Source organism: Magnolia sinica, chromosome 17 (genome assembly GCF_029962835.1).
Source record: "Magnolia sinica isolate HGM2019 chromosome 17, MsV1, whole genome shotgun sequence".
In the NCBI taxonomy this organism is placed as follows: Eukaryota; Viridiplantae; Streptophyta; class Magnoliopsida; order Magnoliales; family Magnoliaceae; genus Magnolia; species Magnolia sinica.
In genome coordinates, this window is record NC_080589.1 from 11569758 (window position 1) to 11585080 (window position 15323).

A 15323-nucleotide genomic window follows, 5' to 3' on the forward strand; every position below is an offset into this window, starting at 1 on the left:
AATTTCCTCCCTTGAACAAAGCTCTTCTAAGAGGCAATTTCACAGGTGAAGACACAAAAGACTATTGGAGATACCCGAGAGCACAAGAGATGAATAGCGACTTTGAACGCATGAAAAGGTGATTGACCCCCAAACATTTTCTATTCTTGATGAGAGGCATTTCATCCCGAAAAAATATAATCCCTTCATTTGTATAATCCCTCCAGTATCGCATGTAGAAATGCAAGCTTCTAAAAAGTCTATCATGTGAGCTCCATAACACTGACACCTTGAGTGTATTTGGGGAAAAAACCCCAATGAAAAAGGGCTTCGTTTGCAGTTGATCAATCCAAGTGGCACGGACAAATTGTACAAGCACACATCTCAAATCAAACTGTCATCGAGTCCAAAAATCATATTTAAGTCTACAATTAGAGCCTCTGATTTGTAGAGGCTTGCTTGCTGAAAAAAAGCCATTCAATATTCTTCAATTTTAACCATCCAATAAATATCCACCAATCACTAGTCAAATAATGCTTATTTTTATTTAGGATACATCTACACTGGTAGTCATAATTACGACAGTTTAGTTTCATTGGCATGCCGCATGCTGCGTATCATCCATCATTCTTCCAGAGTATCAAAGATTCTCCCAAGCAAATGTTCAATCAAATATTGTGTATATTTCCTCAGCACATCTTCCAAAAAGACGATGCAAAGACATTTCTTTTTGGTCTCGGAAGAAAGGGTAGTTCAACAATCCTAAATCTGTGAGGTCCCTCAAAAAACCACTGAGCAATTCTGGAACGAAATGCTGAGATGATTGTGGTGAGAGATGTGAGATTGATGAATCGATTCTGAGCACACACACACCGGTGTGGTGCATGTGAGAGATTCAGGCCAATCAGCAGGTGCCGCCTACTGGCCAAAAAATATATCACAGTGGCAGTCAGGTCAGCCACGCCTACACAATGAACATGAGAATTCGAGAATTCACTGGTCATCTTTTCTCTAATACTCCATTTCTACCACAAGCGTGCCAATCTGCCAGATTGATTTTTGGGCCAGGGCATATTCATGGTGGGACTGCGCTGATTACTGGACCTGATTCTTGCATACATGGCATAAAATCACCTACTCAATCTCTCGTACGAAGGCCATAACACTTCCAGAACTTAGTAGAAAATCAAATATCAGCGAATGAGAATGCTGCCTGGAAGAGCAGAAATTCTGCAGTCACCTTGTTTAATCACCTGAGATATATATAAGGATTACACCAAATCAAAACAGAAGTAAAGAAACCAACATCAAGCAATTTCTCGCAAGTACATCTGGTCCTCTGAAGCAAGATTTCCTTCTGACCTGCTTCCATCTATTCCAGCAATATGAAGTCCAGCCAATCAAAAGTGAAGAAATCTCAAATCCACCATGTGTTGTGCATGTAGCGAGACGACTTCCTTCAAAAATGACCTGCTCGCCTTTGAACTCGTACCATCAGCCACGCCCACGCCCACCACCTGTTATTGGTTCAAAGATGGAGAAATCAAATAACTTTACAGGTGTGTTTCAATGCCACCCCAAACTGCACGACCAGATATTTGATAGAATGGACATTTCTACATTTTCTTCCCAAATCAATACACAGGAAATTTGGTCATTTGATCTGACAGGCAGAGAATGTATCCTGTCCACTGCGGTTCCCAAAATATATACCAATTCAAAACATAAAGAACCATCTGCTGCACCGAAATCTCCATCTAGTTGATTTGGGATACATTTGAAAGCAGCCTTGGATTCTTCAGAACATCGGCGGTGAAGGTTTCTAACATCAGTGAAGGTTCAGAAACCTTTCGCTGCCAATGCACATCCTAAAATTTACTGTCAATGACTATCGCTGATGAGTTTGCTACCTCCCAAAGATAAGGAATTATATGATCCCTGACTCGAGGACATGCACCACATCCTCGGTGCTGCGCGTGGTTTAAGTGACTGACACCATCAATATGATGTGGACCAACATGGAAGGACCACAGCCCAAAATCTCCAAGATTGTACGATCCTATAGATCCAATATTCAGCCTTATGTTACATATGGAATATTGCCTGACCAGCCATTTGCAGCCAGCTCTTAAGGGTTTAGATCATCTCATACAGGAGAAATTCATCCATTGGGGACCATCAGTCTACATCACCCAACAATGGACCCCGCTTGAAAAAAATAAGATGTGGATGTAATAGAAATAGAGTAAACTTTCTCACTAGAACCATTTAAAACAATTCCTTCGGAGTTAAAACTCAGCTAATCTAAGCCATATACTGTGTTGATTTAAAAGCCTAAACTAGCAATGAGAATAGGTGTTCCTGCATCTTCATAATGTGAGTAGAAAAAAGTGGAAGGCGTACCTCTACCGCCACTGCCTTTACTGCCTGGTCCGCCCCTGCCCCGGCCACCTCCCATTCCTTTACTACCATCATCTTGGCCACGTCCAATACCTTTAGCAGGCCTGCCGCTGCCACCTTCCTCCCTACCTCTTCCTCTTCCACGGCCCACACCAGGTGGCTTCCTATCTGAGCAAGCCAAATGACCAACAAGATGTGGAATTAGGATTGAACTTTTATTTGATTCCAACTCTTCCCATTTGGAAAAATAGCTAGTCAAGAGGACTAAATTCAAATGATATAGTGACCAAGAAGATTTGAATCAAGGCCTTGGCATTGACTTATTGTGCAATATAACAAGGAAGACCCCAAAAAGTTGCAGGTACAACATCAGAGTAGCATCAAAGAATCAAGAGAAGAAAGAAAGAACCATTTGAATGTAGATGAGATAGTTGTGCAAGTTCATGCCATGGTCTTTGATTCAATTAAATCTGTCAAAGGTTTGAATCTTCCCAATGAACTTTGGAAAGTTAAACTATAATGGAGAAAAAGAAATGTTTGGTCTTGCCTTTAGGTAGCTCAACTTGAAACACATGCGAAATTGATTTCTCGGGAGTAATGGCAGTTAAAAGTTTTGAATTATCACATGTAAGATAGCCAAAACAGGTGCACCATAACTAATATAAAACAGATTTGGACTGTATACCTGAGCGGCTTTTGCTGGTTTCTTCCTGGACTTTATCAATCACCTGGAAAGAAAAACCATTAATTACTCACATAGGTGAACTGTATATAAAAAAAGAAAAAAGAAGAAGAAAGGCTGAACATGATCAAGACTTTTGTATGGGAACAGTATCTTAAAATAGGAAAATGTAAAAAATAGGAGTAGAGTGAATATACACAGAAAAGAACATGAAACAGAAGATAAAGTAAATCTACGTGTTTTCTTGATCATTGTGCACCTTGCTTAGCACTTGTAATGTGTGTACAACAAGGTAGGATAAAGATTGTTAAAAAATATTAAAAGGACAAAAAGACATAGTGGAGACAAAAAGGGGGGGGGGCGCGGTTGATCACACCCCTTCAAATCCCACATCGTACCTGTGTTAGACATAATACAGGTACTAAAGCTAATTTTTAATAAAGCTTTTGGAAAAAAATAATCAGAAAACTAGTTCATAAGCCCAAATAGACATGAGTTGAAAGGATGGACTACCCAAATACTTGACCTAAGAAATCAAGAAAATATGCTTTTTGGTCAATATGACACATAGGTTCATGCAGATAAAAACTAGACCCATTGCAGGTACACCCCCTAAGAAAGGGGAAGCACAAACGACTCGGGTATTGTAATCACAAACTGAGAAATGGTGTTTGGACATCACACAACCACTTCCAGTGTTATCTTATCAAAAACAAGTTACTGGTTCCACGAGGTTTGCTAATTCCAAATGCATGTAGCTCACAGCCCATATACAGGTTGCCACTAATACCAACGAAGCACATTTGCAAGATCTAAGTCATTCATAAGGTGGACCTGATCCTGTATGTTTACTGGCCCCAGAATCAGACAAATAAACTCATATAATGGGCCACGTGCATGTTGAATGTGGACTGTCAATTGCTCTTATAACTCTCCACTTTTTTCATACACCGACCCACCTGTTGAGTGATGAGTTAACTCTTTTTTGTGCTTGTGTGTGTGTGTGCGTGCGTGTGAAAGAAAACGAAACTTTTATCAAAGAACAACCAAGCAAGAAGGCCTTGGCCAGGAAGAAAGCTACAATCTGAATGTAGAAACTAAATTACAAACATTGATAGAATTCACATGGATTGCCCAAAATACTACATCTGACTTAACCCTCCTCACCACCTCCGACACTGACCTGCTCAGTTTTCGGAAGCTCACATTGTTTTTCTCCCCCCAAATCACCCATAACCGAGCCATAATCATCAGCCCCCACACTGCCTTATCGATCTTACCAAACAGACTACCATGCCAAGCCCATAGAAGGCCTTCCATTGACTCTGGCATAACCCAAGGAGTAATGAGTTGAAGATCCTTTAACCAAGCATCAAACAAAATGGCCACCTATTGGGAAAGGCTTAAATAATACAGGTTCGTACATTGGCACATGTGGATATGTTTAAATAGGTTCAGATCAACAAGTGTGTGAATTTACCAAAAACCTGGAGTAACCTAAAAGGCTTCACATGTAAGGGTCCAAGACCAAACCAAAGATGGCCCAGATGCATACACCTAAAGCATTACAAAAGGACAACAAGAGAATGTCTCTTGAAAAACTCACAAGAACCACACCTGTTTTGATAATAAGCATACCAATATAGAATTGTTTCAAAACCTAGACTGCACTTGAGTGGTCTAGATATATGAAACTTACAGTACAACAAATGAGTTGAAAGTCAGTTATGTGATATCATTGGATTCGACCCCTAACACCCCAATATAAGTTTTAAGCATATTTATTCTTGAGTAAGGGAGGGAATCACCATCGACGTCAAAGTCTTATCCCAACCATCTGAGGTCGGGTTTACAGATTTTTCACAAGCCAATCTTAAAGGCCTTTCCTTCATAAGTGATCCTTCTCACCACCACCTCAATCTAAGTCCTTTTTAAGTCTTCCTCTGACACTCTTTTCAATCCCTTCAACACTAATCAATGCTCCCCTTGCCACTGCAGCTGTATTTAGTCTTCATTACATATGACTAAGCCATCTCAATCTACTCCCATCATTTTATCTACTATTGGAACTACTCCTGGGCTGCTTAGTATGACCTTGTTCTTAATTCTCTCCTTCCTGGTCTTCACATGCATTCTCAACATCTTCACCTTTGCAACACTTGATCTCAGTTCATACTATTTTCTAACTGTCCAAAACTGCCCCATATAGCATTGCTAGGTGAATAGTTGTTTTGTTAGAACTTTCCTTAAGTTTAATAGAAATAGAACAATTACACAACACTCTAATGGCACATCTCTACTACATGACCTAGCTCTAATGCTACTGGAAACATATTCATCACTCACCCCATCCTTTTCACTAATAGAGCTAAGGTAACAAAACCTTAGTTGCAGGATCCTTCTAAGTTCTAACTAGGTCCCACTCCCATTTCGAACTGCGCTTTGGACTCCCACTCCTAGTTCCTAGCCCTTTATATTTTGCTAAGATTTTGAAAAGACACTTTCCCGCTCTCACCCAAACTTGTTGCCACTTTCCTTGCGCTTCATGCAATCATAAATGCAACATATCGCATCAAGGAATCTCTTTATCATCAATTTAACTAAAACCTCACCTCTATAACTATTATTACTAAGGTTCCATTTGGGTAAGGAATCCCACACAATCAGGATTATCAAATCCCAATATTGGTGGGTCCCATGCCCTCCCCTTGGGAAATAGCATTTATGCGAAAGAAAGCGCCACTTTAGGGCAGCGAATCCAACGTGAAGAGTGTGGGTCCTACCAAATTAGGATCATGCATAATTGTAAAGCCTCTCTAAGGATGACTGAAATTTTATTTGGCAAAAAGGGAAAGAATGACGAGAGAGCATCCTGTCACTACAACAAAGAAGATTCCGCCCAACTGCTAGAAAAAGCCCCTACTAGGGTCCCTCAAAAAGCTTTTAGGGGGCGTTTGGCGTAGGGTATTAGATGGGATTAGGTGGGATAGAATTGCATTTGGTCCCGTGCAATTCCATCTATCATTTGGAGAGGATGGGAAAGGTTGGGATTAGTTGGGATGGAATTGCATTTAGTCCCATGGAATTGCTTTTGGTCCCATGCAGGATTGCCATGGATTTTGAAATCCACTACACATGTGGGCCCCACATTGATGCATGTGTTTATCCATGCCGTCCATCCATATAAACCGTTCACATGTGACATTTTGGTTATATATGTGTACCAATGAACGACATCCGTTGTGAATTTGGTCTGTTGATTACAATTTCACGATCCACCAAACATGATTTTGCTTAATTCAGTGTTTCCCCGTGGTAAAAATTTTATCCCAAACATGGCATTGGATGGCTACAATACCATGGTATTTCCATACATGCAATCATTGTACAATAATGATGTCAATCCCGTCTAATACAATTCAATACCATTCAATTCCACGGACCAAACATGCCCTTAGTGGCTCTTCCCAATTCCATGACTAACCATTTGGATATATGGCACACTTGATCGTGATTAAGAGATTTATCATTTATCTAAGAAAGTCCTGCTGTTCGTTTCAAGCCAAATCATCCATATGATGGCCACCAGAACCAGATGTCAAATGATTTCCTTTTTTCTTTCCAGCCACACGAAATGCCATATGAGAAAAAGATCCCCAATCTTCCTGACATTACCTATTCAAGATCCAGCAGCCCAAAAAATCTCTCCCACGCTTTCACGAGAAAGAACGGTGCAGAAAGTGGTGGTTCACTGTCACTTCATCCTGCATACATAAGTTGCATCCATTTTGTAGAACCATGTTCCTTTTTCTAAGAGTATCCAACGTGAGAATTTTGTTTTTACCAGCTAGTCAGCTGAAATCCACTACTCTTGGGGGTCTTGGACACCTCCAAATATTGTGAGTTGGGGGTCATGGAGCATAGAAGAGTAGGGTAAAAGGATTTCCCCTCAAATCCTCCTGATTTGTTTGGCTTCCAAACCCATCTTTCAGAAGTGACTTCCTTGAAGGTAAAGCCTTTCTCTAACCAGTGTTTTAAAAACTGGACCAGTGGTCAACTTTTTGGGCGGTCTGGTCCAACCAGGTCAACCTGGGTCAGCTCATGACATCAGCTGACATCATGACTATTTAAGATAAAAATAAAAACCATAAAATGTGAAATTAATCAATCTAAACAAAAAATCAGGCTCACTCATGATGTCCCTACCATGGACATGCTCTCAACCCATACAGACATTAGGTCGGCCACGTGTTGAGAATGACATGGAGGCATGGAGAATATTGTGCCTCTAGATGCACGCACATGTGCAGATATGAGATACGTCAACGTGATCAGAGCTTTTCACAAGGTTTTAAGTAATTCTTAGTTCTTCATCCCCCAAAATCAGATCATTTGACTCTTCAAGTGGGCCACAATGTACAAAGTAAAAAGTGAAGATTGAAATAATTGTGGATATGATGGGGCCCACTTTGGACATGAAATCGTTTGGTTTTTTATGCAGAAGATTTAAGCTCATGCAATAGTTTTGTTTTTATGCAGAAGATCTAAGCAGTGCATCTCAGATGATGGAAAGGTCAAATGTTACAGACGTCACATTGTGGCACATAAGCCCGCATGCAGATGTGCACGTCTCACACACGCCGGTGGATTAGACAACCTAATGAGTCACTGACTTAATAAGAGTGACTATGACCAGCCTGGAAGTCATTTAATACTCTGGCAACACATTAGATTGATATGTAGGCACTCAGCAATTATGCACATGCCATATATTAACACCAATTAAACCGACAAAACTGTAGATCCTACTGTCACTGAATCAGTCTGAAAATCAGATTGGTGTAGCACTTGTAATATCTGATTTATGGCACTTTCTTGTCTAAATAGGACCATTGAACATTTCATTTCCAACCATCAAATGATGTCCACCAATCTGATAATCAGATGACCAAATAAGTGTTATGACACATCTAAAAAAGAGCCCATAATTTAGACGGCTTAGATTCAATTATTTGTATTCCATGTATGTAATCTCCAACTAATTCCTAAGTGCCTTTCTACTAATAGCAATCACAATGTAAAATTCCGAGTGAAACTGGAAATGTGATGAATCCAATCCCCAATAAAGCAAGGGATCACAGTAATCATATGGTTTAGCATGCATGGTAATTACCATATTCTAAAGCAGTAGGGGCTGGTAGTCATTATCATGTTCAGCATACAAAGCAAGAACCCTCAATAGAAACTCCCACACCACAAGAGAAAATGTGTAATCACTGTTAGAACTCATATATTCTCGATTTAGCCCACCTGACTTCTAGAATGGCCTGAGTTTCAATGTATCTTTTTATCCTGGTGGGTCTCACCTAATTGATGGGTTGGATGACATATAAAAAACACTCTAAACTTAATGCAGGGGCATTTTCACACTGGGCTCGAGTGGGGTCGCCTGTGGGATGCAGGGGCACACTCAGGTGGGTGACTCGTGTGATTTAGGGCCCACGGGGGAGGTTTCGTGTTCGAGACTCCTCACCAAGGGTGATTAATGCACATTTCACATCGGGCTCGAGTAGGGTAGCCCATGAGATGCGGGGACACACTCGGGGTGGGCGGCCCATGTGATTTGGGGCCCACGAAGGGGGTTCGGCCGAGGTCCTAAACCCATGAGATGTGGGGCCTGGGCTATGAGATAAAGGGATTAATTCACCATACTCTAACAGTTCGAGCTTTTAGAGCAAGTGGTTAATTGTCCTGCATCAGAACTCCATATTCCCATTTGGATATTTCTATGATGGGCTTTTTCCTCCCAATGTTAACTCATTGTTTCCTTGGCATGGTCACCTAATTTATCCATCGGGATGAAATTTTGTATCCATGGATAAAACGTATGAGCGCATATAATGGATGGTTTGGATGGAACTAGAACATTAAGTGGGCCCCACAGAGCTCAAAAACACAAACAAGTCTTTTAAGTTTTGTAAAAACATAAAAATAAAACATAATATCTTTGCACCCATGTCATGTTTGTCAAAACCACCCAGGTCAAAGGATTCCTCATTTTGACCAGCAAAACTCATCTGACCGAGCCGAGTTAATGCCAATTCCAGATACTTCAAGGAACCGGCTTCGTTCATAGGGCAATCCTGCTCCAAAGCAGTCCATTTTGGGTTTTAAACACTGCTCTTAACCTCCACTTTAAAGTTGCCCCTTCTCTAGCCACATCAACTAACTCAATGTCAACCACAAACAACAAACACAAAGGGTCCTCTTCTTTTTTTTTTCTTTTTTTCCTTCTTTGGGAAAGGTAACACAACCAGGATTGGACCCTGGATCACTCACACACACTGCATTGTCTCTACCGACTCATCTAACGAGCAGGAGACACACCAAGGGACCTCATCACGGGCACTAGCAATTATTTCAGGCAAGGTCTTAAAAGCCAGTGATTTAAATATCGGTATTGATGCACATATCACGCTGTTGGTATACAGAAACATATCGGAATCGCATGGGAAATATCACATGTATCAAGGAATGTATCTTGTTTGAGAAAAACATTGTGAAATGGAGTTTTTCAATAGAATTTCAGGATATGTTGAAAGAGACATGATTACACTCAGAACTCACGAAAAACATGTATGCACAACAAGTTGATTTTTATAGGGTTCTAAACCATGTGTCGTCTGACAGAAGTGATGCAATTATATGATATCCAAAATGAGTTCTTATTATTCATAAATCATACAATACAAGCATGAAAAAACAAATAAATTTCATCTTTCAAAAAAAAAAAAAAAGTATGAAAAAACAAATTCCCCCAAAAATATTGGCAAAAAATGGATTTTTGAGAGGTTTTTGCGATTTTTTTTTTTTCGAATTTCTGATGGGGGAATGTATCACAATGTATCGCTAACACATATCACAACATATCGCCACTATTGGGAAAAATTTATGAAGGATTTTTTCACAAAATATCATAATGCATCGATATATCATGATATATTGGCAATACATTGAAATATTTTATGCGATACAGGGGAGTTTAATAACTCCCTTTGCATGTCATATCGGCCACATGTAATATCAAAAGCACTGGCCGATGCTATTGATATTTAAATTGTTGCTTAAAGCCTGTTGAAGACCCACTACTATTCAAGGCTCATCGGTCTCACCACTTCTAACGATAGTATCTTTTCATGGGACCTCTATCCCCCTCATCACCCACCACACAACCTCCCTAGGTACTCTATCATATGCTTTCTCCATGTCTCAACAAAGCCATGTGTAGATTGAGGTTTTGAAAATTGGTTTTGGGGGCATGTAGGGCTAGCTCAAAACCAACTGATCAAGCCTATATATATATATATCAGCCGTATATGTGCAAACTTCTTTTTGGCCATAAAATTATATTTAAAAAAAAAAAAAGGATTCAAGGAAAAATACAAGAACCACAAATTTATTTGTCTTTTCATGTATTCAACGGTTTACCATACCCAGTGTTTTCGGTATCTTGCAATATCACTGATATATCCCACGATATATCGGTTATCCCAGTTGGGCAATTTCGTATCCAGCTTTAATATACATTTTTCCGGGTATCATGCGATATATCCACACTTCCCCTTTATAAATTCTTAATGTATCGTGAGATATATCGATATGGATTGCAATATCGAAAGAGATAAAAAGAAACCGGCACTGTTTTGTCTAGAAAATCCTCAAAAATTCACAAAAATCTATTTTTTTGCCAAAAAAAACAAAAAAACAAAAAACCCTTCATGGTACATTGTAAGGTGATTTCAACCAATCCACTCTAGTTTGTTGGAAGAAAATCTTCAAAATTTCCCCGAAAGCTTCTTGGAGACGGATTCTAAAATGTGAGTATTTTTTAGTTTTGATTCACCTTTTTCATTTTTTATATATTGCAAATAGTGTCAAAGGATAAGAAATCCATGATTCTTCATGTTTTGCATGAAAATTTTGGATTTGAAGCTTCGATTTCAATGTTTGGGGAAATAGGCAAAGTTGTAAATTTATTTTATTTAAAAAAAAAAAAACTTCTACAATTTCTCCCAAATCGGTTGCAATCTTAGTGTGCAAACACAAAAAGAAACATGTATATAACCTGATCAGCATATTCTTGGCAATTTAGGGATGTTTTGAAAAGAAAATTATTATTTTTTAATTACAAATAGTTAAAAATCTTAAAAAATATTTCTTTTCGAAATCCACGGGTATATTTCTAGTTTTTTACTTCTTCTTTTGCTTTTAAATATAATGTTTGTGTTTCCATACACGTCTTCTTACATTTATAAATTTCATGAATTGACTTTGAATATAGCTGAATCAATTCAGTCAGACATCACATAAATTAGGACCCTGTACAAAGGAAACCTATTATGTGCACTTATTTTTTTTGTGAACTTGTTCATTTCTAAGTGTGTATTGGAGTCTTTCTTAATGATCCCTGAAGTTTCATTGAGAAATTCTACCAAGTTCCCTATGTTTCCCAAAAACAATAATAAATTACGCGATACGACCGATGCATCCTGTGCAATAACTGATATGCATCCGTATGCTAAATGTGTGATACATTACGGGATAATGATACAGAAAACATTGTCCATACCATTGTTTGGAAAGAATGTTGTTTATCAGCTACTCATCTCAAGTGTGATGGGGTGTGTGTGTGTGTGTGTGTGGAGCTTTCTTATTGGAAAGGTACGCTTTTCACTCAAGCTGGAAAGATGAACTTGTCAAAATCTTCCCTTCAGTCTCTTATGGTTTCTTATCTCTTGTTGCATCGGTCCGACTTGTGGCGGTTTCGGACCAAAACAAAACCAGTCACACCACTGATATGGACCGATTCAGACTGAGTTGGGGCAAGTTGCACTGGTTTCGGTCCCCAGGCAAGTCACAGTCCAAAAGTGCTACTTAAATCCATGTTTGAGAGGGAGTATGTGCTTCACAAACAGAGAAAGAAAGAGGAGATGGGATATAAAGTTGCTTTAGGTTTTTCTCTCGCCCTTAATAAAAGGAGGGGCAAAGTGTCTGTACATATCTTTAACTAACCTTAGTTAATGAAACTTGAGTTTTTTAAAAGAAGGGACATGATTACAAAAGAGTTACTCTCTACTTCAATTTGTTGAACCATGCTCATATCATCTATTTTGATAAATAGACCAAAATCTAGTAAAAGATGAGTCCTAGCTTTCATATACGCTTGATATGAAGCAAATATGCAGAAAATGTGAGAAAAAGTAAAAGGAAAAAAAAAAGGTTCTTATGGGTGTATCTACCGATCTTTTGGGATCCATTTCACCTATTTATCATGTACCGGAGATGGACAATATGGATCAGACACAGCTATATTGGCCAATCCGAAACTGATTTTTTGAAGCTTGATTGCATGTTTCTAGAGAAAACTCATGGCCAAACAAACTTTTGGTTAATCTCTTGATAAACACCTATATCCTTTCGCAAAAGCCTCCAATAAAATGGTTAATATCATCAGATCAGGGTATTTTCCGGGAATGGCCACCCAAGTTATAGCCTATCTAATAATTGGTTTAGATCTCATACACACTTGCTATATGTAGGACAAGCAAGTCACTGATTTATTAAGCGACAGAAAGTGACAAACACCATACTCTAGGCCCAAAGAAAAAGACTGGCAACAACATCAATTTCGCTTGACAAGGGCAGGTGATGCTTAAATGAAATCCAATTCCTACTTTCAAAAGGAGAGAGAAAAAAGAAAAAAGAGGGAAAAATCCCTGGAATAATCCAAAGTACATTACATAATTCCATGTAAATGTCTAGAACTTGAGCGCAAGTGACATACTCCAAGATTTCTCAAAGGCTATAGAAATTTCCATGCATACCTCATCAGGAACTCGAAGATACTTGATCGTGTTCCCACGGATATAACATTCTGGCATCCGCCAAAACCTGTCTCCATCCTATATCAAATTCTCCACTCTCAACTCGCAACCATAGAAAAAGCAGAAAAGGAAACACTAAAATCTCATGAGGTGTCAAAAAACATTACCTTCGAAGTACAAATGACTTCACGGAGATGAATGTTCATCCACGTATCGCAATTCACCAAGTGCCCATTGTACGTTTCCCCATTCTTCAGCTCCACCAACTGCCAACACCACCAACGAGTCAGGAAGCAATATTAGTGAAGAATAAAGAGCCCGACTTCCATGTTCCCATTGGTACACAGGAAATTGCTTATCAATGACACCCACCCATCCATTCATGTGGGCTGGAATCTCTAAGCACATTAAAGTGATTTTTACTGCCCAATTCCTCCAGCTTCAAATGGGAATGGAAATTTCCACCCAGCGTGAAGAGCCAGACCCATTGGTATACAATTTCCTGCATTCTGGTTGGAATATAATCTTGCATTCTGATTGGAATATAATCTTTCCCGACACACAAACACAACCCCAACCAAAAAAGACAACGGCAGTGCCCCACCAAGGTGCCACTATACTGAACAAGCTGATCTAGGCGCATCCCTATTGGCAACGGGATGTGTGTCCCCTGGACCCCAGCTGAACACAGGTGGGTCCCACCATTTCCACCCATAGGTTTATGCAGACTAGAAGGAACCCAATTCCCCAATCAACAGGTGGAATACCACCACTACCGAATAAGCTACACAACAGCGCTCCCATTGGTGGAAATAACATGCCCCACTGTAAAATAAAGAGATCCATCCCACGTGCAACGTGGACCCATCTCCCATCCATGGGATTCATAAACCACAAGGGAAGCTCAAATCAGCACCACCACTTGGTTTCACCAAACACATCATGAATTCAAATCTAACAGACCACAATTCAGGAAAAAACCCTATTTCAAAACCAGATACTATAGCATAAAATCCAAGTTAGGAAGGCAAAACCCCTAAAACAATCCAAACACAGATGGATCGAGCTCTTACCATCGGATGCCCTTGTGCCGTCTTCAGTAGAGAAAGAGGAAGCTGAAAAAAAATAAAAAAATAAATACATAAATGAAAAAAAAAAACCCACAAATACAAAATTCCAGAAAATCACATTCTAATGAGTGAGAAAAAAAGTTACTGAAACTCCAAAAACCCTAAATCAGAATCCAAACCCTAGAAGATTGAGAAACCGAAAATTCGCGTTTTTTCTCGATCGAAACGAATTCCCATTTTTAGGTCAGAATAGAAAATTACCATTTTCGAGATTTTGTATTCTGAGAAATGCGATCGAACCCAGAAGAGAAGTTGGCAAAAAAATAAAGCGCGAGGGATTTCTACTCTTTGAAGAGAATGACTCAAAATTCTCCATATTAAAAGAGGAAATTTTTTATACTCCGGCGTAGGGTAATTCATGATACACAGGCACTTAGAAATTTCATGCGTGGAATGTAGTTGCTTCAAATAAACTATTCAATTTGTGATTTGTAGTTTAGATGCATCATAAACCTAAATTTAAATTTTTCTCTTATTTGATCATAGTACTATCGGATTGGTCGATATTTAATGAACGGTTAAAAATGAATAAATTCAATGGTTCTATTTCAATAAATGTGTCCACGAATCAGAGGTTAGGGTACTTCTAACAATCTGATTTTAGGATTGTGAATTATAAACAGTGGGGTCCACAATTTAGTCGGTTTAATTTGAGTTAATGTATGCCACGTGTACAATCCCCGAGTGCCTGAGTATAAAGCCAGCGAGAATACCGTCAAATAACTCCCCCTGTTGAAGGGCCAGCTTCGGTGGATCCCTGGCTGTGGGGCCCACCTTTAAGTATTTTCCTTACATCGACGCAGTCCATCCGTTTTGAAAGCTCATTTTAGAGTATGATGCCAAGCATGAAGCAGATACAACTCTTAGGTGGACCACACCACAGGAAACAGTGGTGATTGAATCCCACCATTAAAAACTTCTTGGGGCCCACTGGAATGATTATCTACCATCCAACCTGTTGATAAGGTCACAAAGACCTGGATAAAGGGAAAATCAGGTTTATCTAAAACTTAGTTTCCTGCAAGAAGTTTTAATGGTTAATCACCATTCTTTCCTTTGGTGTGGTCCAACCGACATTTGGATCTTCTTGATTTTTGGGATCATGCAATAATATGATCTTTCAGAACGGATGGACGGAGTAGATGTAAGTAACATACATCAAGGTGGATTCCACGGTCAGGGATCCAGCGAAGCCGCCCGATGATAGAGACTTTTCAACTCTACACATGGCATCGTTTTAGGGCAATC

The 15323-nt window shown here is 39.3% G+C and overlaps 1 protein-coding gene across 1 annotated transcript; it reads right to left on the reverse strand.

Annotated features, from left to right (window-relative positions):
* Positions 1–1149: 1149 nt before the first annotated feature.
* On the reverse strand, positions 1150–14463 carry LOC131231177 (probable U6 snRNA-associated Sm-like protein LSm4). Its single transcript, XM_058227288.1, has 7 exons — positions 14277–14463; positions 14019–14060; positions 13113–13211; positions 12946–13023; positions 3065–3107; positions 2383–2547; positions 1150–1496 (listed from the first exon to the last, which is right to left on the reverse strand). The coding sequence occupies exons 1-7, from the start codon at positions 14433–14435 to the stop codon at positions 1474–1476; spliced, it is 609 nt and encodes a 202-aa protein (XP_058083271.1). The 5' UTR covers positions 14436–14463; the 3' UTR covers positions 1150–1473.
* Between the last annotated feature and the right edge of the window lie 860 nt (positions 14464–15323).

Bases quoted from the DNA above. Each gene is read 5' to 3' on its own strand.
- LOC131231177 (XM_058227288.1), bottom strand. From the start codon at position 14,435: ATGAATTACCCTACGCCGGAGTATAAAAAATTTCCTCTTTTAATATGG. The intron at 14,061-14,276 runs GTAATTTTCTAT...ATTTTTTTTCAG, and splicing joins AATACAAAATCTCGAAAATG to CTTCCTCTTTCTCTACTGAA. The intron at 13,212-14,018 runs GTAAGAGCTCGA...TGGTGTTGGCAG, and splicing joins CGGCACAAGGGCATCCGATG to TTGGTGGAGCTGAAGAATGG.